Consider the following 23,545-nt stretch of genomic DNA (forward strand, 5'->3'; position numbering starts at 1 on the left):
TATTCCCTAGGGCATAGAAGACTACCAACACTTGGACCCATGTAGTCAACATTCACATAGACCAATGCAAGTCAACATATAGATTAAAACAACTATTAAATATACATTCTAAAAACTATTTTTGGGCTGATTTGGGTTGCTGAAAATTCCTCTCTTTTGGGGCATATTTGGGCCTCATTCCATCTCCTCTTGGACTTTAATTTGAGCCCCCAAATAGTTGTAAGACTTGGCCCAAAGATCCTCCTTATGCTGGAGCTCTTCTTCTATTATAAGACACTTTTTAATGGCCAACTAAAGCCAATTAAGCTTGTCTCTTAATTTCTTTGTTTGAGACATTGTCATGGGCCTTCTTTGAGCTCCCAGAGCATCATCCTTCTCCTATAATGATATTGAGCTGCCATGAATACAATCACATCATGACTGATAATATGACTACAATTCAGGCAAATAGCTCAATATAGTAAGAATAGCCCTATCATGTCTCAAACAGATTGGCACATAGCCTAGACACGATTTATAGCATGAATAAAAGTTCAAGTAGTAATACAAGTGTAGAAAACACGAAAATAATGGGGCATTATAGCAAAATAAGGAACATAATAGCCTACGGTCTACCTAGATCATGAATAACCTCGGTGCACGCATATACGCCCGTCAGCTAGCACGTGTGTCACCCTCAACATATCTTAGGTATCATAGCCAAAGGGAACATTACCCTCAAACCAAGTTCAGACAAGTTACTTACCTCAAAGCGTAAGAATCAACAATCCAAAAATCCCTTCCCACCCGAGTTGACCTCCAAACCACTCGAATCTTGTCAAAAATAACTTAATAACATCAAACAAGACTATAGAAATAGATTCCAATAAATAGCTCCAATCTTTATCAAATTGCAAAACGTCAACCAAAATGTTAATCGGGCCCACTTCCCAAAACCCAACAAAAGTCACAAATCTCGACTATCCATTCGAATACGAGTCCAAATATATATGTTTTATCCAAATCCATCTCCGATTCGGGGTTCAAATCATCATTTTCACTCTCCAAAACCATAGTCCAAATCCCGAAATTACTCCATCAAATCCAATAATATATATGTAATAATCCATGGGTAAATAAGATATAATGTTAAAATCAAGTAGAAATAACTTACCCTCTTCCCTTGTGTGAAAATCCCCTTCAACCCCTTTCCAAGTCTAGGGCTCAACATATAAAATAATGGATCTAAGTCCTAAAATTAGACAACTTATAATTCTTCCCAATGGTACTCTTCGCGAACGCGGCCATTGCCTCGCGTTTGCGAAGCGAACAAATCCTCTGCTTAAATTAACCCTTCAAGAATGGGGTATCTATCCCACAAACGTGATGAATAAAGCACCACTGGCCTACACGAATGTGGTCGCCCTTCCATGAATGCAAAGTCTAAATGCCTGACCAACGCCTGCCTTCCTTCTAGGTGAACAAGATGCCTTGGTCACAAATGCAAATGCAACTACTCACAAAGCTTCGCGAACGTGACTGATCACCAATCGCTAATGCAAAGAACAAAATGCCACTACCCAAAATAAGCCTTCTTGATCGCGAGACCTCTTCTGGAATCGCAAAGCACATCAGACACCAACAATCTTCAGCAGTCCAACCAAGCTCACAATCTTCAGCAGTCCAGCCAAGCTCAAATGATCCAAAATCCAGTGGAAATACTCATGATCCCGTCAAGACCCCATCCAATCATACCAACCAGTTCCAAAACATAACTCGAACCCTCTCGAGGTCTCAAATCACACAAAGTAATATCAAAAGTACGGATCACACCTCAATTCAAGCTTAATGAATTAATCAACTTCTAACTTTCAAAATTTATGACGAACCACGCCAAACAAATTCGGAATGACCATAAATTTTGCGCACAAGACCCAAATGACACAAAGAACCTGTTCCAAGTCTTGGAACAACAATTTGATCATGATGGCCTCAAAGCCAACTCCCAGTCAATCCTCTGACCTTCCAAACCTTTAAATTTCCAACTTTTGACAATTAGAGCCAAATAAACCTAGGAACATTCAAATCAAAATTTGGACATATGCCTAAGTCCAAAATCACCATATGAACCTACTGGAACCATCAAATTACCAATCTGAGGTCATTCACACAAAAGCAATACCTTGGTGAACTCTTATAACTTATGCTTCAAACCAAAGAACTAAGAGTTCCAATTTACTCTAAAATCTTCCTGAACCCAAACCAACTATCCCCGCAAGTGACATAACAACAAAAACACACATACAAGAAGCATCAAATAGCAAAACATGGCTCAAATACACAAACAACCGGCCGGGTTGTTACGGCTTCTGTAGGTGCGATTCACTTCCTCGCAGGTGTGACATCGCACCTACACCCATCATTCTGCATAAGTGGCCCATCTCCCAGGTCTCAATAACTTCGCATCAGCAACCCCATAGCTCGCATACCTGTGAAACACCACTACCAAACCTATTAACAACTCCAAAAATAGCCTAGAATCAATCTGAAACACACACGAGCCCCAAGGTACCTTGTCAAATTATACCAACAAGTCCAAATAGATTATACAAACTTACCCAAAAGCCCAAAACACTATGAATAAAATCAAAACCAAGAATCGACGATCAAAATCAATCTCATAAGTTCCAAACATTCCAACTTTGTTGAACATGTCCGAATCATGCCTAGACATTCCCGATTCCATCCAAACTTCGCACACAAGTTCCAAACCACTAAATTAACCTATTCCAAGTCCCCAAACAACAATCGAAGTCTGATATCATCAAAGACAACTCCCAGTCAAACCTATAAACTTTCCAAACCTTCAAATTTCAAACTTTCGGCAACTAAAGCTAAAATATCCTAGTAACCTCCAAATCTAAATCCATACATATGCCTAAGTCCAAAATTACCCAAAGAACCTATTGGAACAATCAAAACTCTGATCGGAGGTTATTTATACTAAATTCAAACCTCGATCAACTCTTACAACTCAAGCTTCCAAAATGAGATTATGTCTCCAATCACTCTCAACCCTTTCAGAAACAAAGCTAACCAACCCCGCAAGTCATCAAACAACAAACATATGTTCGGGAAGCATCAAATAGGGTAAATGGGGATCCAAAACACAAAATGACCTTCCGGGTTTTTACACTTTGGATAAACAAATCTGCATGGTAGAGAATAAATGAAAGTAAAGTTTCGTAACAATTATGTATCCTCTCGACAATAAGTATCGACATCTCTGCCCTGATCTACAAGACTCAACTAGACTTGCTCATGACTCATAGAACTCATGAAATTAGGGCTCTAATACCAACATGTCACGATCAAAAATTTCACCAAAAGTCATGATTGCGCCTAACCTCAAAGACTAGGTAACACATCGTGCAATAAGGATTTAAAATAATGAAACTAGATATAATATGTCTAAAATAACATAAATAGTGGAAATACACTCCAACAATAGCCAATATAGTGATACATAAACAAAACTCCCAAAACCAGGTAGTACAGAGTTATGAGCTCTAAAACAGATTACAAGAAGATGTCTTAGTATTACAATATTGTCTGAATGTATAAATAACATTAAGAGATAAGGCAAGGGGACTCCAAGGGTCAGCGGTGATCATGAAGCACTACCTTGAATCCTCTCAATCAACAACAAGGCTCACTCTTGGGATTCTCTGCTACCAACACCTAGATCTGCACAAAATCAACATAAACGCAACATGCGTACAGAAATAGTGTACTCATTAAGTATCAAGAATAACCTCGGTAAAGTAGTGACGAGGTTCAGTCATATGATACTCACTAATCAAAGAACCTGTGCAATATTCTTATAACTTGCAACAAGAAGATAACAAGATGCAACAACATCAACTCATCAAATCAAAAATAACAAGTCAACATAGGTAAATCAATATTTACACCCCGTACTTCTGTGATATCGTATATTGTGTAAATGACATTCTAAAAATTATTTAAATGTGTTTAAAGTCATAATAAGACTATATATGATATTTGGATATAGAATATAATGCTTGGGAAAAATCGAATTTAAGTTGCGAAAAAACCGACTAAGGACTTGCCTTGTAACGAAGCGTTTTTAGCAATTAATTTTGTATGTTATACGAGGTCTTTTGGGGACATATTATATACTAAATTTAAGGTCTTGGAATGTAGTTTCCAACAATCTTGACCATTTTTCATACAACATCTGGATAAAGAGATATGAGCATCAGAAGAGGGGCCGGTGAAGCACACAAGAGGTATGTAGGGTTTTTGTTTTGTTTTCGGCATGATTTGGTTTATCTATGTTCTAGGATGGGGATAGGCTCCTTCGTCCAACTTATGGACGATAAGTGTCATATTACGTTTGTGATTGCTGAGAGGATATAGCCCATAACTCCAGCGAGGCCTATTAAATATATGCTAGGGGATATAGCCCATAACACTAGCTGGGCCTATTGATTATATACTTACCTGCTGGGGTGATATATCCCATAACGCCAGTCAGGGATGTTATATACACGTATATAGCTAAAATTTGCATTGCATGACTATACATGAGGCTAGTTCAGATGTACAATTACCTGATTGGGATGATATATCACATAACGCAAGACAACTACCAGTTCAGATAGTAGTTTAGTTTTAGTAGAGTTTTAGCTTAAACTTCAGTTCAGTTCCAGATCAGTTGCTAGTTCAAACTCTTGTTTGACTTTTAGCTTATATTAAGATTTCCAGCTTACATTCATACTTTAGAATGCTTTACATATGATTTCCACCCTACGTACTGTGTACATATCGTACTCATGTCCCTTCTGGGGCACTGTGTTTCATGTCACACAGGTACAGATATATCAACGCTTGAGCCATATCAATAGGCCATCCACCATCTATTGGAGTCACTCTGCTTACTCCTATATTTAATTATCTTCTGGAATGTGTACAGTTAGCTAGTTTGGGTGTGGCGGGATATTTGTGATTCTTTTTATGGTTTCCTTCATGATCTCTTGTGTCCATATGATACTGCCACATGGGCGGGGGGGGGGGGAGGGGGATATAGCCCATAACGCCAGCGAGGCCTATTGATTATATGCTGGGAGGAGATATCCCATAACACCAGCTGGGCCTATTGATTATATATTTACCTACTGGGGAGATATAGCCTTTAATGTCAGTCATGCATGTTATATACGCATATATAGCTATAGTTTGCATTGCATGACTGTACATTAGGCTAGTTTAGATGTAGAGGTACCCGATTGGGAGGATATAGCCCATAACGCTAGACAGGTACTGGTTTAGATAGTGGTTCAGTTTCAGCTTAAACTTCGATTTAGTTCAAGATCAGTTGCTAGTTTAGACTCTTGTTTAACTTTTAGCTCATATTCAGATTTCCAGCTTATAATCATACTTTAGTATGCTTTACATATGCTTTCCACCCTACATACTTTGTAAATTTTGCACTCACGCCCCTTTTGAGGCACTGTGTTTCATGCCATGTAGGTACAGATAAATCAATGCTTAAGCCATATCAGTTAGCCATCCTTGGTCAATAATGAGAAACAATTTGAAATACCAGCTATTAGACTCACTCCTCTTACTCCCAGAGTTACTTATCTTTTGGTATGTGTACAGTCAGATAGTTCGGGTATGACAGGCCCCTGTCACATCCAGTACTTGTTTAGTTTAGCACTCCTAGAGGCCTGTAGATAAGCATTTGTGCACTTAGTACATTTTTATATGTCAGCTTGTGTTAGGCTTGTCGGCTTTCCAAATTGTACAGTTCCTATCATTTATGCTTATGCTTGTTTAGTTTATCAATTTTTGTTCATGATAGTACATTATCAGTAAGTGTAGTGATGGTCAGCACTTAGTGTCGGTTATCCGTTGCGGTCCTTGGCTGGGTCATGAAAAAATATGGTATCAGAGCAGTTCAGTCCTATAGTGTCTATAAGTCGTGTCTAGTAGAGTCTTGTTCAGGAGTATGTTGCGCGCTATACTTATGAACAAGAGGCTATATGGCATTATATGATGGTTGTCCTTCCTTCTTATCTAGATCCTGGAGCTATGTTATAATAATTCGGCCTTATAACAAAACGTTTTATATGTAGCGATGCAGCCGAAGAGGCTCACAGCTGTCTAGAAGGGCAAAGCCATTGCTGGTCAAGGTACTAGTAAAGTACCTCCTGAGTTAGATGAGCATGAGGAGTCCAAACATGACGTTCCATACGAGGCTTCACAGACTCCGTTATTTAAGGGAGGGGTTAGGGGTGCTCCAGCTACCGAATCTTCGGCTCCTCAGCATGATGACATAGGGGAGGCCGTCAGATTGTTGACTAGCATTGCAGCTACTCAAGCCAGATGGCAGCATACATGTCCTCAGAGTGACGATATTGGTTCTAGGATTCATCATTTTCTTAGATTAGAGCATCCAGTTTTCACGAGATCTAGTACAGTAAAGGATCCCCATGATTTTCTATACAGAGTAGCCAGAGCCCACAGATTTATGCATGCCACATATAGAGAGTCAATTGAATTGACAGCATATAGATTACAGGATCTAGCAGCAGGTTGGTATACCACTTGGGAGATGTCTAGGGGAAAATTCTTCTCTCGCTACATGGTGGGAGTTCTCAGAGGCATTCCTCCACCATTACATATGTACAGAGACACGTAGAGTACGATTGGATCAATTCCTGACATTGAGACAAGGGGTATGGGTGTTGCAGAATGCAAGCTCCGCTTTAAGTCTTTGGCGATGTTTGCTTATGAAGTTATATCAGACATGTAGGACATGATACAAAGGTATGCAGCGGGACTTAGTCCTCATGTAGTAAATGAGTGTATGACTGTATCTATGTAGTCGGGTGTGAACATAACATGTATTCGGGAATTCGCCTTAGCACTTAAGGAAAGGAAATAGAAGCAGAGGGCTGACAGTGATAGGAGCTAAATCAAGAGAGGCTTATTTTCAGGTTCGTTTGGTGAGACAGTTGGTTCTAGTAGATAGAAGAATGTCAAGAAGCCAGCAACTAGTACTCCTTCGCAATTCAAGGGTCGAGGTCTGATCGAACTCCACAGTCTAGAGCTAGACAGGCATCACAGGCTTTAGGATCCTAGTATCGAGGTGTTTCTATTCACGATTGTTCACTTTACCCTATGTGTTCTGATTTTGTTAGACACCATTTGGGTCGATGCCAATTGGGTGTAGGTGCATGTTATGTTTGCGGTGAGTCAGGCCATTTTATGAGAGATTTCTTGTCTAGGGGTGGTAGTGATATAGCTCAGCCAACGAGATCTATTGTGGATTCTTCATCACGATCACGCCTGCAAGGGCAAGTTCCTCAGACACCAGCGGGATATGGTAGAGGCCAAGGTGGAGCTCCTAGTACAGGTGGTCCCCAGAACCACACATATTCTCTGATTGGCCGTCAGGACCGGGAGGCTTCAGTAGACGTGGTTACATGTACTTTATCAGTGAATTATCATAATGTGTATGTGTTGATAGATCCTGGTTCTACACTATCATATGTCACTCCCTTTGATGCTACTAAGTTTGGGATAGAACCAGAAGCCATTAAACTGTTTGAGGTAGCCACCCTAGTTGGTTATTTAGTAGTAGCTTGGCGTGTTCTTAGAGGTTGCACTGTTGTGATTGGCGACCGTAGTACTACAATTGACTTGATTGAGTTAGAAATGGTTGAGTTTGATTTTATACTTGGTATGGGTTGGTTGTCTTCTTGCTATGCTAATATTGACTATAGAGCAAAGACGGCCTAGTTCAATTTTCCAGAAGGGTCAGCTATAGAATAGAAAGGTGTTTCTGCATCGCCAAAAGGTAGATTTATTTATTACCTTAAGGCGAGGTATATGATTTCCAAGGGATGCTTATATTTTATAGTTCATGTTTGAGACATAGAGAAGCAAACACCGACTCTTGAATCCATTCTAGTAGTGAATGAGTTCCCTGGTGTATTTCCAAATGAGCTTCCAGGTCTCCCTCCAGAGCGGGAAATTGACTTTGCCATCGATATAGTGCCGGGTGCGCAACCAATATCTATCTCTCCTTACAAGATGGAACTAACAGAATTAATGGAACTTAAGGAGCAGTTGAACGATCTGTTAGATAAGGGTTTCATTAGATCCAGCACTTCTCCTTGGGGAGCACTAGTCTTATTTGTGAAAAAAGAAAGGTGGCTCCCTACGTATGTGCATGGATTACAGACAGCTAAACAAGATCACGATAAAGAACAAATATCCCCTTCCCAAAATTGATGTTCGACCAACTTTAGGGTGCCAAGTGCTTCTCGAAGATAGGCTAGAGATCATGCTACCATCAGGTTAGAGTCAGAGAGTGTGACATACCTAATACAGGTTCAGAACCAGGTATGGCCATTACGCGTTTCTAGTGATATCGTTCGGGCTGAGTAATGCCCCAGCAGTGTTTATGGATCTTATGAACAGCGTGTTTAGGTCTTATCTAGACCTATTTGTGATAGTGTTTATTGATGATACTCTAGTATATTCTAAGTCTGAATCAGAACATGCAGAGCATCTACGCACAGTGTTGGGTATCCTTCGGGACCAAAATTTGTATGCCAAATTCTCGAAGTGAAAATTCTAGTTGAGTTTGGTAGCAGTTCTTGGACATATATTATCATCAGAGAGCATCAAAGTAGATGGATAGAAGATAGAGGCAGTGAAGAATTGGCCCAGACTTACGATGCCAATTGAGGTACATAGTTTTCTGGGATCGGCAAGGTATTACAGAAGGTTTGTATAGGGGTTTTTTCCTTCCAAGGAGCTGCGTTTCATGCCACACAGGTACAAATAGACCAGCGCTTGAGCCGTATCAGTCGGCCATCCACAAGCTATTGGAGTCGCTATGCTTACTCCCGAAGTTACTTGTCTTTTTATATGTGTATAAACAGCTAGTTCGGGTATGGTGGGGCCCTGTCACATCTAGTACTTGTTCAGTTCAACACTCCTAAAGGCCTATAGATATGTACTTGTGCAGTTAGTATGTTCTTATATGTTAGCTTGTGTTAACCTTGTCGGCTTTCCAGATTGTACAATTCTTATCAGTTATGATTGTTCTTGTTCAGTTTATCAGTTTATTTCATGATTAGTAGCTTACCAGTTGGTTTAGTGATGATTGGCACTTGGTATTGGTTATCCATTACGGCCCTTGGCTAGGTCGTGACATCAATCTTGACGATCAAGTTATTAACAAATAACATGGGCACATCGTAACATGTTAAAATTCAACATAGAAGCATATAAAAATGCATAACAAGGCATAAAGGATTCACTTGCAAGGCCAAGCTTCCACCTTTACACTAACTTATCATAACCGGATTCTATATCAGAATCCACCAACATCAGTCAATTTACCATAATTTGCATGCATGCCATTAACAGAGAAACGTAAGAGGGTGACCCTAGGAGGATGGAATATCCACACGCTACATGACAAAGAACTCGTACCATAACAATGACAATATCGTCATAATCGCATGGCAAAGACCTCCTGCAAATCAATCCGCTCAATATGATATGTGCCATAATCATAACAATCCAAGATATAAATTTATCAAAAAGGAGACATATGCTCACAATAAATCAACAAGGTACACAAGGACGTAATAATAATAAAGTGTGGATGTCTGCTCAAGATGTGAAACAAGACTATGACTAAATCAATTATAATAACATTTCCACAATAGCCCATCTCGGCTAATTAGGAGATAATAATCCGAAATATGGTCTCTAGCATGAAAGGATGAGTTCAAATAGGTATACAAATGATTAAAAATATATCATATAAAGCACACAATCCAAACAAGGCAATAAGAAGCCTAAAGTCTAATCCATTCATGAATCATATACATCACCCGCATATACTCTTGTCAGCTCGCATATATGTTCTCACATTTTACATTTAGACAAATAGAGTCAAATCGTAAGGGTTATTTCCTCACACAAGATTAGGCAAGATACATACCTTGATAAACACAACCTTCTAAAATAGACTTTCCCGCAGAAACCACCTCTAACCTGCCCGAATCTAGTCAAACAAAACTCAATAAGGTCAAATAAAGCTATAGGAATCAATTCCAAACAATCTTTATTCAATTCCCAAAAAGTCAACAAAAATCAACCTGTTCCTACATGGACTAAACCCGGGTCAAGGGGTAGATCCCGACTACCCATAACACTATGAGTCCAAATATGTGTTTAGATTCCAAATCCAAGTCCAAATCATAGCTCAAAACCCCAATTTTTACTCTCTTAAGATGTAAGAACCCCCCTCCCCATAGATTCACCTCAAAATTCTATGTTTTGCGTGTTAACAATCCATGTAGATTCTAGAAAAAATACAAAAAAGATTAGAAATCACTTACCCCAAATTCTTATATGAAAAGCTGCAAGCAAAATTACCCCTCCAAGCCTAGGGGTTCAAAATTGAAATAATGAAAGAAAATCCATAAATTCAACATTTAAATGCATTGCCTAGTGGTACTCTTCATGAACGGGGCATGTGCTTCGCGTTTGCGAAGCATAAAATCTACCCCTGCCCAAAACGCACTTCAAAAATGTGACATAGCTAGCAATCACGAATGCGAAGGCCAAACAGCCAATCCTTTCGCGAACGCGACCAAGCCCTGGTGAACGCGAAGGCAAAAGCCTCAACCCCACTCTACACCATGAATGCCACCCTCCTAGTGCGAATGCGAAGGACCAACTCGCTAGCAATCACAAATGCTACCACACAGGCACAAACGCGAATAATAAATCCTCCCCAGCACCATGTCCTTCATCACAAACGTGAGGATCCTCTCGCAAATGCCATGAACACCAGACACCAGCAAAGTGAGCCAACTCCAAACGTGCTAAGGGTGGTCCGCTCGGGACCCTGTCGAATCATACCAACAAGTCCACAAATACTACCTGGACCTATTCAAAGCCTACAACCATATATGATAACATCGCATCAACGAATCAAAGATCAAAACACAAGTTGAACTTCTATTATGTTCAAAAACTTTCAAACTTCCAACCAAGCGTCTGATTCAAGCCTAACCTATCCAGATTAACTCCAAACTTTAAACACAAGTTTCAAATGATAAAATAAACCTATTCTAAGTTCTGGAACAACAATTTGAATTTGATATCATCAAAGTCAACTCCTTGTCAAATATAGTGATATTTCTCTATCACGTTAAGAATGTATGTGGTGTTTCTTTATCATTTCAATTTGGTATAGAGCTATAATATACAGGTCCCATGTTGACAACTTTATCGGGACCAAGATTTAACCAATGGGAAGATTCTTGGTACAAGAAGATAAAGAAACGAGATAAAATGAATATCTTTTCCACACTAGACGTACCTTCTATGGAAAAGTTTGATTGTGGGAGTCACATAAATATCATTTCTGAAGAGATGATTATTAAATTTGGGTTGTCCACCAAACTTCATCCATATCATTACAGCATCGATGTCGAAGTTGATGATGATTTAGAGGTAACTCGTCAATGCCTAGTCTCTTTTTCTATTGGCAAGATCTTTAACGACCATATTTAGTATGACATAGTGAAGATGGAGGCTTGTCCCTTATTACTTGCAAGACCATGGGTGTATGATAGGTGTGGTAAATATGATGAAGACCTTAATACCTATTCTTTCTAAAGGTGGGTGTAAGATTATTTTAGTACCATTGAATCCAAAAGAAATTGCTAAAAGTTTGATGTCCAAGGATGATTCTTTTGAGACCAAATTGCAAACAATTGGTCCAATCAATAGAGAGGAGTCTTTGAATGATGGTATTACTATGGAAGAGCACAAGGAGGAGGAGCATGCAGTAGATCGACAAGTTGAGAATTTACCTCTGAAATTTGATGATGATCCGTTGGAGCATCGCTTATGTGAGCTTAACTTCCCAACTAATAGAAATACTTAATATAATATCGATTTAATTGTTGATTCTATCCTTCCAAAGGAGGCATCATATTGCATTAATCCAAAAGTCCATACAATTTTGCAAACACAAGAGGAATGTTTGCTTAAAAGGGAGTCCATAATGGAGGATTTGAGTCAGATTTTGTTCCAACTTTTTTAGTGACTCCAAAGGATGAATATTTTAAAGCATATGTAGGAAAAGAAGATCTCAACACAAATTTCATCACTAGATATGATCTAATTAGATATGAGAGTGAGATACATTATTTTTTTAAATTAGCCCATTGTTCGCAATAAATTTTCGTCGTATGGAAAATAAACTGCAACAAAAAATAATATGAAGAAAAAAGAAATTTTATTGATAAATATTTATGAGTACAATTCTTTTAATCCCTTGATTGTCCTCTATGAAATTCTCCGTGATTCGAGGGCTTGAGAAATGTTTTTCTCTAATGTAGGATGTTGTAGACCTCATTGTGATGTATTTAATCGCCAAGAACGTCGAGCAACACTTTGTTATTTTGGGTTGATCTCTGGGAAGAACTCCGTTGACCACACCTTTGTAGAAGAACTTTGCATTTGATGATTGATCTCTCTTTTTGTGGATGCCTTCACCAATTGCGGAATGCTCTTCTCCAACTCTGAATGTCTCGAGAGAGAGTTATGTAACCCCTCTATTTATATTTGTAGAGGATGGACAGTCCAGTTATATAGAAACTCTCTTACTTGATTCTGATTGGCTCATGTGAGTCATCAAACTCATCTCACAAGCTATGTGATAAGGTTGCTTGTGATTGGCTAAGACATGTCATTTTAGCCACTTGGTGACCTGTGGTTGATTCTTGCTTTTGACTTGGATTGCCACATCATTTAACACATGGCGTCATCCTTTTGGCTTGCAGTTTGACTAGATATGCCATGTCACTTGATACATGGAATGAGCCTGGGACTTAAGATGAGATGGACCTTGGGCTTGAAAATAATAAAATGGACTAATTTACTTTGTAAAGTCCAAAATAATTATTTAACCCAATTGAATTTAATCCAAATTTTGTAGATTACATCCAATAAATTTTATATGTCTACATATGCCCCTACTTCAAGATTTGTCGAGGTGTAGATTTGACGAACCATAGAGACGCGACTTGAAGTACCCGCGCAGGTCATCGTTTTAGGTGAAGACAATTTGTTCGATAACATTCTCACCTAAAATAAATTGTGGAATGTTTACTCACGTCCAACTCCTCCCTTATTTTGTAGAATAAATACTTAATTTAATTAAATGATCCTTAATTACATAATATACTCGTTGGGACAAAATTAGTATGTTCAAACATTCAGTAAGCTCGAATGAATCCAATTACATTCCATGTATACAACAAATTAATTTGTATGATCACTCCAAGTACATTTACTTAGCTAAAGGTTCAAATGCCACATAGGGGTCTTTGTAGGTAACTTGATCGCCTCTCTTGGATTGACGTGAGAAGGTAAGGAACTTGACTTCTCCCGTGCGTTTGGCCAACCTAAGCTGGAAACAACTCTTCAATTATTTTTTAAAAATACTAAATTGTTGGACTCCTTCCTTGTACTACATAACTACTTGGCTTGATCCTTTTTCTATGAAAAATGATTCCTTTGAAATTTTCAGTCTCGATCAACTTCTTATTCCCCGACTTTATAGAGGCAAAGTTTTTGTTTTCTTTGGCTTATTCAAATACTTCTCAGAAGTTACCTTCTAATGAATATTTACCATTAAAACCTTTCAAGTCGAACAAGAATTTCCTATTTTACTTTAAGAAGAATTCATTTTTCATAAGAAAAATTCCACCACCTGAAACAATCTATATAAGTGATCTTTGTTGCCTTTACCTTGACATACGAGAGCCGTGAATATAGGGTTCCTTTCACGCTGAACAAGGCTGCTCGTAGTCTACTTTCACTTCTTTCTTTGTTTATTTCTTCCTCTAAAATAGAAAGAATATCAGTCATGCCTTTTTTCAATTGCAGTACTAGTCAGCCAGCTTTGTACCCTTGCGAAAACGAATTCATATTTTGCTGTAGGAGACTTCAAAACATGAGCCGCTTGTTTCTACCGAAACTAGACTCATAGGACTAAGACATAGCAAAAAATCAGCACGAGTCTCCTTTTGTATCAGCTGAAATTAATTTTCGAAGTTGATCTAGACGTCTGGCCCGTGTTGATCTCACAACTTTACGCACTCTCAACAAAAGATTCATCACTTGAGATCGCAGAATCCAAATCGTAAGCCGATTGATTCTAATGATTCTAGACTCAAAGAAATCCAACATATCAAAAATTAACAGCAAAATGCCTTATGTATTGTCTGGAATTAATTTTGAAGTTGGCATACGCGTTTGGCCCGCTGATCTCACAGATCTGCGCCCTCTCGGCGAAAAAAGTCTTATCTCGAAATAGGAGCGTCCAAATCACAAGCCATTTATGGCTTTGCAATTTTGACTCCTGGAGCTACAACATATGTAGAACTTACAGTCAGGATGTCCTTAGGTTTTTCCATATAATTTTCTGAATCTGGAACACGAGTTCCGACATGCTGGTTCGATTTTCTTTCAGCTTTGCATGCTCTGTTAGGAGTATCCGTACTACGAGATGTTTGCACCATTGGGAAGAAGACTCGGAGAGATACAACATATATAAAACTCGAATCTCCAGCCCTTTTTATCTAGATACAACAAATCTTTGAATCAAGCGCTGAAATCGATAGGATTGTTCTAGCAGCATACTTCTTTTTCCTTCTTTCTTTTTTGCAGGTTTGGAAAAGATATACATGGCGAGTTCTCCAATACGCATCATGAGAAGAAGCGGATGATCACCACTCTTTTTTGTAGGGAAGATGTTCATGAAGCATACGTTCCATCGAGATTTGACTGAGAAGTGCACGTCACAATGCTCACCATCTGCATTGAAGCGTCGTGTCATTGCCACTGGTTCTTGTTGCGGAGTGAAAGCTCCATGCCATTGTCTTTTTTTCTTGCACGTGGCTGGTGGAACTTCTGGTTTCGGATACTAAACGACCTAACTCATGGTCGACGCTAGAGATTAATGAGGCTCCCCAATTTTAACTCCCCTTTCCATGCTGATTAGTTTTAATCAAACTCTTTGTTACTCATGCTAACCCTTTTTCTTCTTTTCGTTTCTTAGAACGTGGGCTGTGGAGAAGTATTCATGAAGTAGCAAAACCACTAAACGAAATCAGCTATATCCCATGAAGCATTGGTCTGAAAGCAAAAAGTCTCAGTTAGTGCACCGAATGCGTCTATTGTCGTTAACAAACCCAACCAGCAGGAATCACACGTAGAAGCATACAGTACTCTACAAGAAGATACCAGTAAGGCTTATGTAGAATTAAGCATCTTGTCATCAATATTGATACTTAATTGTGAACTGAGCTTTGAACCGTCGACACCAATCAACCATGTGAAATCAAAAACTTCATGTCGCCTGTATCGATATTTATTAGTGAATCTGAAGTGTCGTGCTGCTAATACGTCGTGCTATTGGCACTGAGGACTTTCAAAATATTTTTTTTGCATGATTTTGAAAGAGTTCCAATGATCTTGATATCCCTAGGAAGATGCATTGTTAGCGAACCACTCATCTCTTTATTGCGGCTTGGCGAGAGAGAAGTGTCCTTTCAAACTCGGCGATGAAATCCCTACTCTTGGAGGCTTAGAGAGACCATATTCCTTCATTGGCAAGCGCAACATGTACCACATCGTGTCATTGCAGGCTGACGAGGAAGACAACTGGAGTAGGCCTTTCCAACTTTGGTAAGCAAGCACCTGGCGCATGTCTGCTGCTTTGACTTCATAGCATTTCATGCTCTCATTAAGAAAAATCGTATCGTAGACTAGGAGTGTCAAAACTGCAATCCGCTTTATTCTACAAAATTAAAATTTGCACGACAGTGACATATCCAAAATATTAGGCCAAATTCCATCAGGACAAGTAGGAATGAACTTTTGAAGGCGATGCACAAGTGTGTCATTTCGACTTCACAGCACTGCATGCTGTCATTGGAAAGTACATAACTCAAACTAGGAACGTCCAATTAGCAAGACATTTGTGCCATCAAAAAGAAATGTTTGAGCCTTGAAAACCTGAAAATATTGAGGCAGAACCCCTTTTAGATTGGCCACAATATTATTTTGAAGTTGCTCCTAATGTCTGCTTTGCTGCTTTTCAACTTTGTGCACTCTCATCGAGAAATTCATATCTCGAGCTTCGGGTGTCGGAATCGCAAACCATCTATACTGTTGGAAAGAAACTTCGAAAAATCACAATATCTGCAAATACCAGGGCAAAATCATTTTAGAACGCCCGCAATAATATTTTAAAGTTGTTGTAGACATCTGCCGCACTTGATTTCCGGATTTACGCACTCTAGATAAAGAAAATTATATCTTGGGATAGGAACATCAATATCACAAGCCGTTTATGCCACGGGAAAGAAGCCTTAGAGATAAGAAAATCCTCAAAATATCACAGAAGTATTCCTTCCAGATTGGCCGCAGAAATTTCTTGAATTTTATCTAGACGTCTACCTTTCTACTTTTCAGCTTTGCGCGCTCCAGTGGAAAAATTTATATATCAATTTAGGAGACTCCAAATTGCTATCCGTTTGTGCCGTTAGAAAGTAAACTCACAGAGAATCTCTTATGAATTTCATGGAAAAAATCCTTTTGGACTTGAAACATAAAATGCTCAAAATACGACCTAGCTGCAGTAAACTTTCAGATTTGTATGGTCCCGACTCAAAAATTGTATCTTAAGCTAGGAGCCTCCAAATCGCAAATGGTTTGTGTTGTTGAAAATTAGACATCTAAATCTACAACATATAAAATGTTAGGGGCGGAACGTCTTCTAGATGGATTGTTGTAGTTTTCCAAAATTGATCTTGTTGTCCGTTGAGCTCGCTCTCCAGCTCTATGCTCTCTGAGTTGTCCTACGAAAGTTATTTTTTTCTCTTGAAATTGACTTTACAGTTTTGCATGTAGTAACTTTAGCTATCATGCTTCACAAATCTTATCTCTTTATTTATTTCTTTTGCATACTCGCAAAGAAGTTCAAAGGGGTCCAGATATCAATCTGAGATGTCATTCAAAATGCGGATCCACCCCTTCACCAACTGTTGCACTTGATTTATTCACACTCTTGAAGTTCGTCAATGGCGGCTCTCATGGTGAGTGAAGGTTTTTCAAGAGAGACGATTTCTCGTGTATGGGACCTTCAACCAATACTTGCACAAGAGAAACAAACTATCATGCACAAGGCCTAACAATAAGATATGTGGTCAAGAGATCATCACAACTACTGAATGCGATACGCGTACATTGAGGATAGTGTATTAAACATGTAGATATCATATGGACTTGGAAGAAGCATTCAAGACGAGTCGAAAACAAAGCCTAGTTTACGATCATTTTCATGACTTAGGCCTTTGTATAGGAAAACATCTAATCCCTTTTGTCTCTACACTTTTAGATGTATCAATTTTGTATCATTGAAGCAATAAAATATCTTTTATACTTCAACGCTAATTGTCTTCTTTTCCTCATTTATATATGCCTCCACATTTGGATTGAGTTAGTGTGATGATCCCATAAGCCAAACTTTTTCTTTTTAAACTCATGCGACTGAACTTAGAATGAAAGTCTAAGCTGCCTATGTACCTCGGTGAAGAGGATCAAGTCATAACATAGTTCTGAGGGATGAGTTTGTTTTTTGGTTCTTTTTTTGTCACTTTTGCCTAGGCCGCCTCTTCCGAGGTTTTCAACCTAGCAGACTTTCTTTTTATTTTTTTGGCCATACACAGTTTAGACTCATGCGGGCCAGGAGTATAGCAACGTGCAGTTTAGGCTCATGCATCAAGGAGCATCATGACTTACAGTTTAGGCTCGTACGTTGAGGAGCGTAGATGACTTTCATGGGAAGTATTGCTTCAGAAACTTTCCGTTGATTGGACCAACTCTGAGACCATCCTTATTAATGATTTTGTATGCGTCATTTGAATAGGCTTCCTTCACAACATATGGCACATCCTATTTTGAGGTAAACTTGTCGCCTATGCATTAGCTAAGGAATATGGGTGTTCGAACAGCTAGGACTGAGTCTCCCACTAGAATGAACTTTCTTGTTGAAGGGTCTAGCTAGTTGAGCTTGATAGAACTCCAATTTTTGTTGCGCTTGCAATCTTTTCTCATCAAATGCCTCTAAATCTACTAGGCAAAGTTGAGCATTCTCTTCGGACATGAGTCCTTGGATTGCGATCCGCAATGATAGAATTTGTTGCTCCAACAGAAGGACTGCTTCTACTACATACACCAACAAGTAAGGAGTTGCTTGTGTAGTAGTTCTAAAGGTTGTCTGGTATGCCCATAAAGCGTCACCAATTTTCTCATGACAATCTCTCTTGTTCGTTGCAACAACTTTCTTCAAAAGGTTACTAAGCGTCTTGTTCAAAGTTTCAGCAAGGCCATTGGTAGGTGCATTATACATTGAAGACTTATGTTGCTTGAAACAAAATTTCGCGCATAAACTCCTCACGAGCTTGTTGTAAAATGGTGCAGTTCTAAAGGTTGTCTGGTATGCCCACAAAGCTTCACCAATTTTCTCATGAAAATCTCTCTTTTTCTTTGCAACAACTTTCTTCAAAAGGTTACTAAGCGTCTTGTTCAAAGTTTCAGCAAGGCCATTGGCGGGTGCATTATACATTGAAGACTGATGTTGCTTGAAACAAAATTTCGCGCATAAACTCCTTATGAGCTTGTTGTAAAATGGTGCAGTTCTAAAGGTTGTCTGGTATGCCCACAAAGCTTCACCAATTTTCTCATGACAGTCTCTCTTGTTCTTTACAACAATGTTCTTCAAAAGGTTACCAAGCCTCTTGTTCAAAATTTCAGCAAGGCCATTGGCAGGTGCATTATACATTGAAGACTTATGTTTCCTAAAACCAAATTTCTTGCATAAACTCCTCACGAGCTTGTGGTAAAATGGTGTTCCATTATCAATGATTATGTATCTTGGTACGTTGTACCTAAAAATTATGTTCGACTTGATAAAATTGGCAACAGTTTCCTTTTTTACTTCCTTGAGTGAAACAGCTTCAGCCCATCTAGAGAATTAGTCTGTGGTAGCCAATATGTACATCTGTCCCTTTGATGACTTTGGAAGCGACCCAACAACGTCAAGTCCTCATGCATCAAAGGCCATGAAGCTATAGTTAGATGGAGAGGCTCTGGAAGTTGGTTAATATAGTTGGCATGGAATGGACACACTTGACATCTTTTGGCGTGTTCCATGCAATCTTTAACCATAGCCCATCATCTTGATGCAAAAATGGAGCTTAGGACCAGATTATTGTGCTCCACATGAGCCCGAATGTGCTTCCTCTATCACTTGGTGGGCTTCTTCTTTGTCAAGACTTCGCAAGAATAGTCCTTCAAAAGAGAGGCGAAATAATGTCCCCTTATAGAATATGAATCATGGTGCCCTTCGCTTGATGTATGTTCTTTGTCGCGGATCCTCAGGTAACTTTCAATGTTCAAGGTACTCTCTCAATGGTTTCCTCCAAACCTCTTCTTCAATCGCCCGAACGGACGTGTGATGACTTTCGTTAATTTGAAGATCAAGAAGTCTAGGAATGACCCATCGATGACACACATGTTACCTTTGTTGACTCATTCTCTCCAAGTGCCATCATCGTGGCCAAGTTAGCCAAAGCATCAGTCATGCAATTTTCTTCTCTTGGGACGTGGTTTAAGAACACTTGGTCGAAACTTTCGAGTAAACAAGAAGCATATTGGTGGTATGGGAAAAGATCTTCCTTTTTTACATCGTAAATCCCCAAAAGTTAGTGGATGATCAGCTTAGAATCGTCGTATATCTCCAACTATAGAATCTTCATGTCTAATTCCATTTCAAGACCGACTATCAAAGCTTGGTACTCTACAGCATTGTTGGAGCATGTTTCACCTAAAACAAAAGAGAATGGAAAAACTTGTCTTTCGGGAGAGATCAACACAACACCTACCCCTACACCGGTACGATGTGCAGATCCATCAAAGAACATTGTCCATGGTAGCAATTCTTCAACGAACAAAATGTCTTCATCTGGAAACTCATTAGAAAGCTCCCATTCCGCCAGAAGAGGGTGATCAACAAGAAAATCGGCGAGTGCTTGTCCTTTCACAGCCTTTTGAGGTGTGGATGTGATCTCATATTGGTTAAATAATATGGACCATCTTGCTAGGCATTCCAGAAAGAACAGGTCGAGTCATCATGAACTTTACATGATCTGCTCGAGAGATGAGTTTGATGCTGCATACTTCATAATATAGTTTCTTTATTTCATAAAGTAATGCTAAGTATATTTTCTCAACAGGCGTGTAGTTCAACTCAGCTCCTATCAGAGTTCGACTGAGGTAGTACAAGGATTGTTCCTTTCCTATATCATTCTCTTGAGCATGTAGTGCCCCAAGTGAGCGTTCTTGTGCTGCAATGTAGAGTATCAACGACTTCCCAACCATTGGTGCCCCTAACACAGGTGGATTCAGCATTTATCTTTTGATGTTTTCAAAAGCATTTTGACATGATTGATCCCAATAAAAAGGGATATCCTTCCTCAATAGATGATTCAAGGTTTGACACATTCCGGCTAGATTAGAGATGAACCTCCGGATGAATGCCAACTTTCCTTGGAGACTTCGAAGCTCCCTCAAGTTCTTTGGCTCGGGCATTTTCTGAATGGTGTCAATCTTTTCGGGATCAACTTCAATTCCACGATGACATACAATAAAGCCAAGAAACTTTCCTGAGGTAACTCCAAATGCACACTTGGGTGGATTCATCTTCAGGTCAAATTTTCTTAACCTTTCAAAAACCATTCGAAGGTCTTCAAGGTGGTAATGCCTACTGTTCGTCTTCACCACCAAATCATCAACATAGCATTCAACCCTCTTATGAAGCATGTCGTCAAAGATGTTTTGCATCGCGCGTTGGTAAGTAGCACCAGCATTCTTCAGACCGAAGGGCATCACTTTGTAGCAGTATATCACTTTTGGAGTTTGGAAAGTAGTACACTCTTCATCTTTTGGAGACATTCTGATTTGATTGTATCCAGAGGACCCATCCATGAATGACATAGCTTCATGCCATGTTGTAGCGTCAACCATGAGTTCAATAATTGGTAGCGGAATGTCATCTTTCGGACATGCCTTGTTTAGGTCTCAAACATCAACACAAACACGTATTTGACCATTTTTTCTTCTTGACATGTACAATATTCTATATCCATGATGGATACTTGACCTGTCAAATAAACCTCACCTCGATGAGCTTTTTGACTTCAACTTTAATTGTGGTACTAGCTCGGGTCGAAACATGGTTTGTGACTGCTTCATAGGGCGTGCTCCACTTTTGATCCCTAAATGATGAACAGCTACCTTAGGACTAAGTCCAAGCACTTCTTTATACTACCAAGCGAAGACATCTTTGTACTCGGTCAATAACTTGAAGTATTCCTCCTCCTCCCAAGGCGTAATTAGCGCAATAATGAAGGTGGGGCATGGATCTTCCGGAGTGCCTAAATTGAGTTCCTTAAGCTCATCCCCAGTTGATTGCCCGCATCTTCTAGTTGAAGGGGAGCCTCGTGTACTTCATCATCAACGTCAAGGTATGGGCTATCTTCCATAGTTATGTGATAAGATGTTTCCACAAAGTCGGACTTTTCTCTTTGACTTCCTTGGATGTTTAGCATGGCTTATTTCTCTTTCTCTACCTCTTTACGAGGCTGGCGATTGTAAAAAATTGTTCTCCTTTGCACCTTCAGTGGACCATCTATGGATATTGATAAAATAGACTTCCTCTTCATACGTGATGTGAAAGCACTACAGATTTCTTTGTCAGCAACAACATCAAAATGACCCCACTCCTCATGGCCTTACTCTTTGTGTTTTGACAGTATCTTTCTAGATGGTAACTTCCTTATGGTTCCCAAGAGACAAAAGACGGAGGTCTTCGAGGTAGTAGAAACGTCCTTTAGATGTTTGGAAGATACACGTTCACCTTTGTCACTTAGCCTTTCAAACACCGATACCCGAGGGGTTGCGCCTCCAATGAAATCAAACACTGAAGCCCTTAACTTCCTTCATCTCCTCCACCAAGGTGTGTTGTGTTGAAGCTATCTATTTGCTTCTCTTAGATTAAATTCGAAGAGGTTCTGCCAAACTGAAGCTCAACCCAAAGTATAGAGTGGCGACGTAGTGCCCTTGCTTTCTCAACTTCAATTTGGACTCATTGAGCCCGTGTATTTTTTCATTAGTGAATTCGTCTTTGAGTTCTCCTAGTCTTGATGGATTGGAGAAGTCGTAACCAGACTTTTCAAGCAGTATGAAGGCCTTAGGATCAAAGTGCCCTTTTATTTATCAGCTTGGAGATTGCCTTTAGTAGACTCACAAGTCACATATGGGATTTGTGCAACTGGGACAGTCATATGATCCTTCAAATGTTGGATATCTTTGGGACTCATTTGCTTCTTTGGAGTACATTCCTGTAACAAAGGTTTCTCTTTCTTTCGATGCCGACATAGAACATAGCGAAAAACTAGATGCTCCTTATCAGTCTTTGTCTGTATGCCACCTTCAGATGATGATAACTTAATGGAGACTTCTTTAATTATCTTCTTAGGCAGTTGGGTGGTAGTCCATTGAGCCTCATTTTCTTCTTCTGACTTTACATCAGCTTCATTGACTGATGATGGTTTCTCCACACTCGATTCACAAGAATCAAGGTAGAACTTTGCATCTGCAAAGTATGACTTTGTCTTAGTGAGAGGATTGATGTCTGCATCAATTTTGACTATCTCTCTATCCCTTCTGTACTTCAGACATTGATGTAAAGTAGACGATACCACTCCATTTTCATGAATCCAAGGACGTCCAGGCAGTAGGTTGTATGATGTTCTAGCATCTATGATAACTCATCGATAGAGATCCCAAGCTTTTCTAGCACCATCTTCGGCATGATATTGACAGCTGAATTGTCATCAACAAGTATGTGATTGAGATGTTGCTCCCGAATGGGCCCTACAATGAATAAAGGTCTGTTATGTGGCTTAGACCCTAACAACAAGTCATCATATGTGAAGGAAATTGTTGCACAATATGTGATAACTTTTCTGTTGTCATGATGTTCTTGTGTATTCAATTGATCAAGCTCATCGTCTCTTTCCTTTATTTCATCCGTACTAGAAACTACATGAGTTGCACCAACGTGACCTCCATGAAGGAATTGTTCAGGAAAGAATTCATGTAATGTGATGGGCATTCGGAACTTCGGCGATAATGTACTGTTAATCGACTTGCTAGTAGAAGATTTGATATTTCTTGGTGGTTTTAGCCTATCCACATTGCTCATCATCGCTCTTGGCTTAGGAATTCGTAGCCTCAAAACTGCCTGATGTTTTCACTTTTTGTGAGTGACTACAGTCCAACCCTCATCGTTTTTGTA

At 39.3% G+C, this 23,545-nt stretch overlaps 2 protein-coding genes across 2 annotated transcripts; both read right to left on the bottom strand.

Annotated features, from left to right (window-relative positions):
• Window positions 1–18,112: 18,112 nt before the first annotated feature.
• On the bottom strand, window positions 18,113–18,967 carry LOC138901469 (uncharacterized). The gene has a single exon (XM_070189236.1). The coding sequence runs from the start codon at window positions 18,965–18,967 to the stop codon at window positions 18,113–18,115; it is 855 nt and encodes a 284-aa protein (XP_070045337.1).
• Window positions 18,968–19,928: 961 nt separating this feature from the next.
• LOC138901470 (uncharacterized) lies at window positions 19,929–20,595 on the bottom strand. The gene is made up of 2 exons (XM_070189237.1): window positions 20,278–20,595; window positions 19,929–20,231 (listed from the first exon to the last, which is right to left on the bottom strand). The coding sequence occupies exons 1-2, from the start codon at window positions 20,593–20,595 to the stop codon at window positions 19,929–19,931; spliced, it is 621 nt and encodes a 206-aa protein (XP_070045338.1).
• Between the last annotated feature and the right edge of the window lie 2,950 nt (window positions 20,596–23,545).

The sequence above is a fragment of the Nicotiana tomentosiformis genome, chromosome 11 (assembly GCF_000390325.3).
Source record: "Nicotiana tomentosiformis chromosome 11, ASM39032v3, whole genome shotgun sequence".
Classification (NCBI taxonomy): domain Eukaryota; kingdom Viridiplantae; phylum Streptophyta; class Magnoliopsida; order Solanales; family Solanaceae; genus Nicotiana; species Nicotiana tomentosiformis.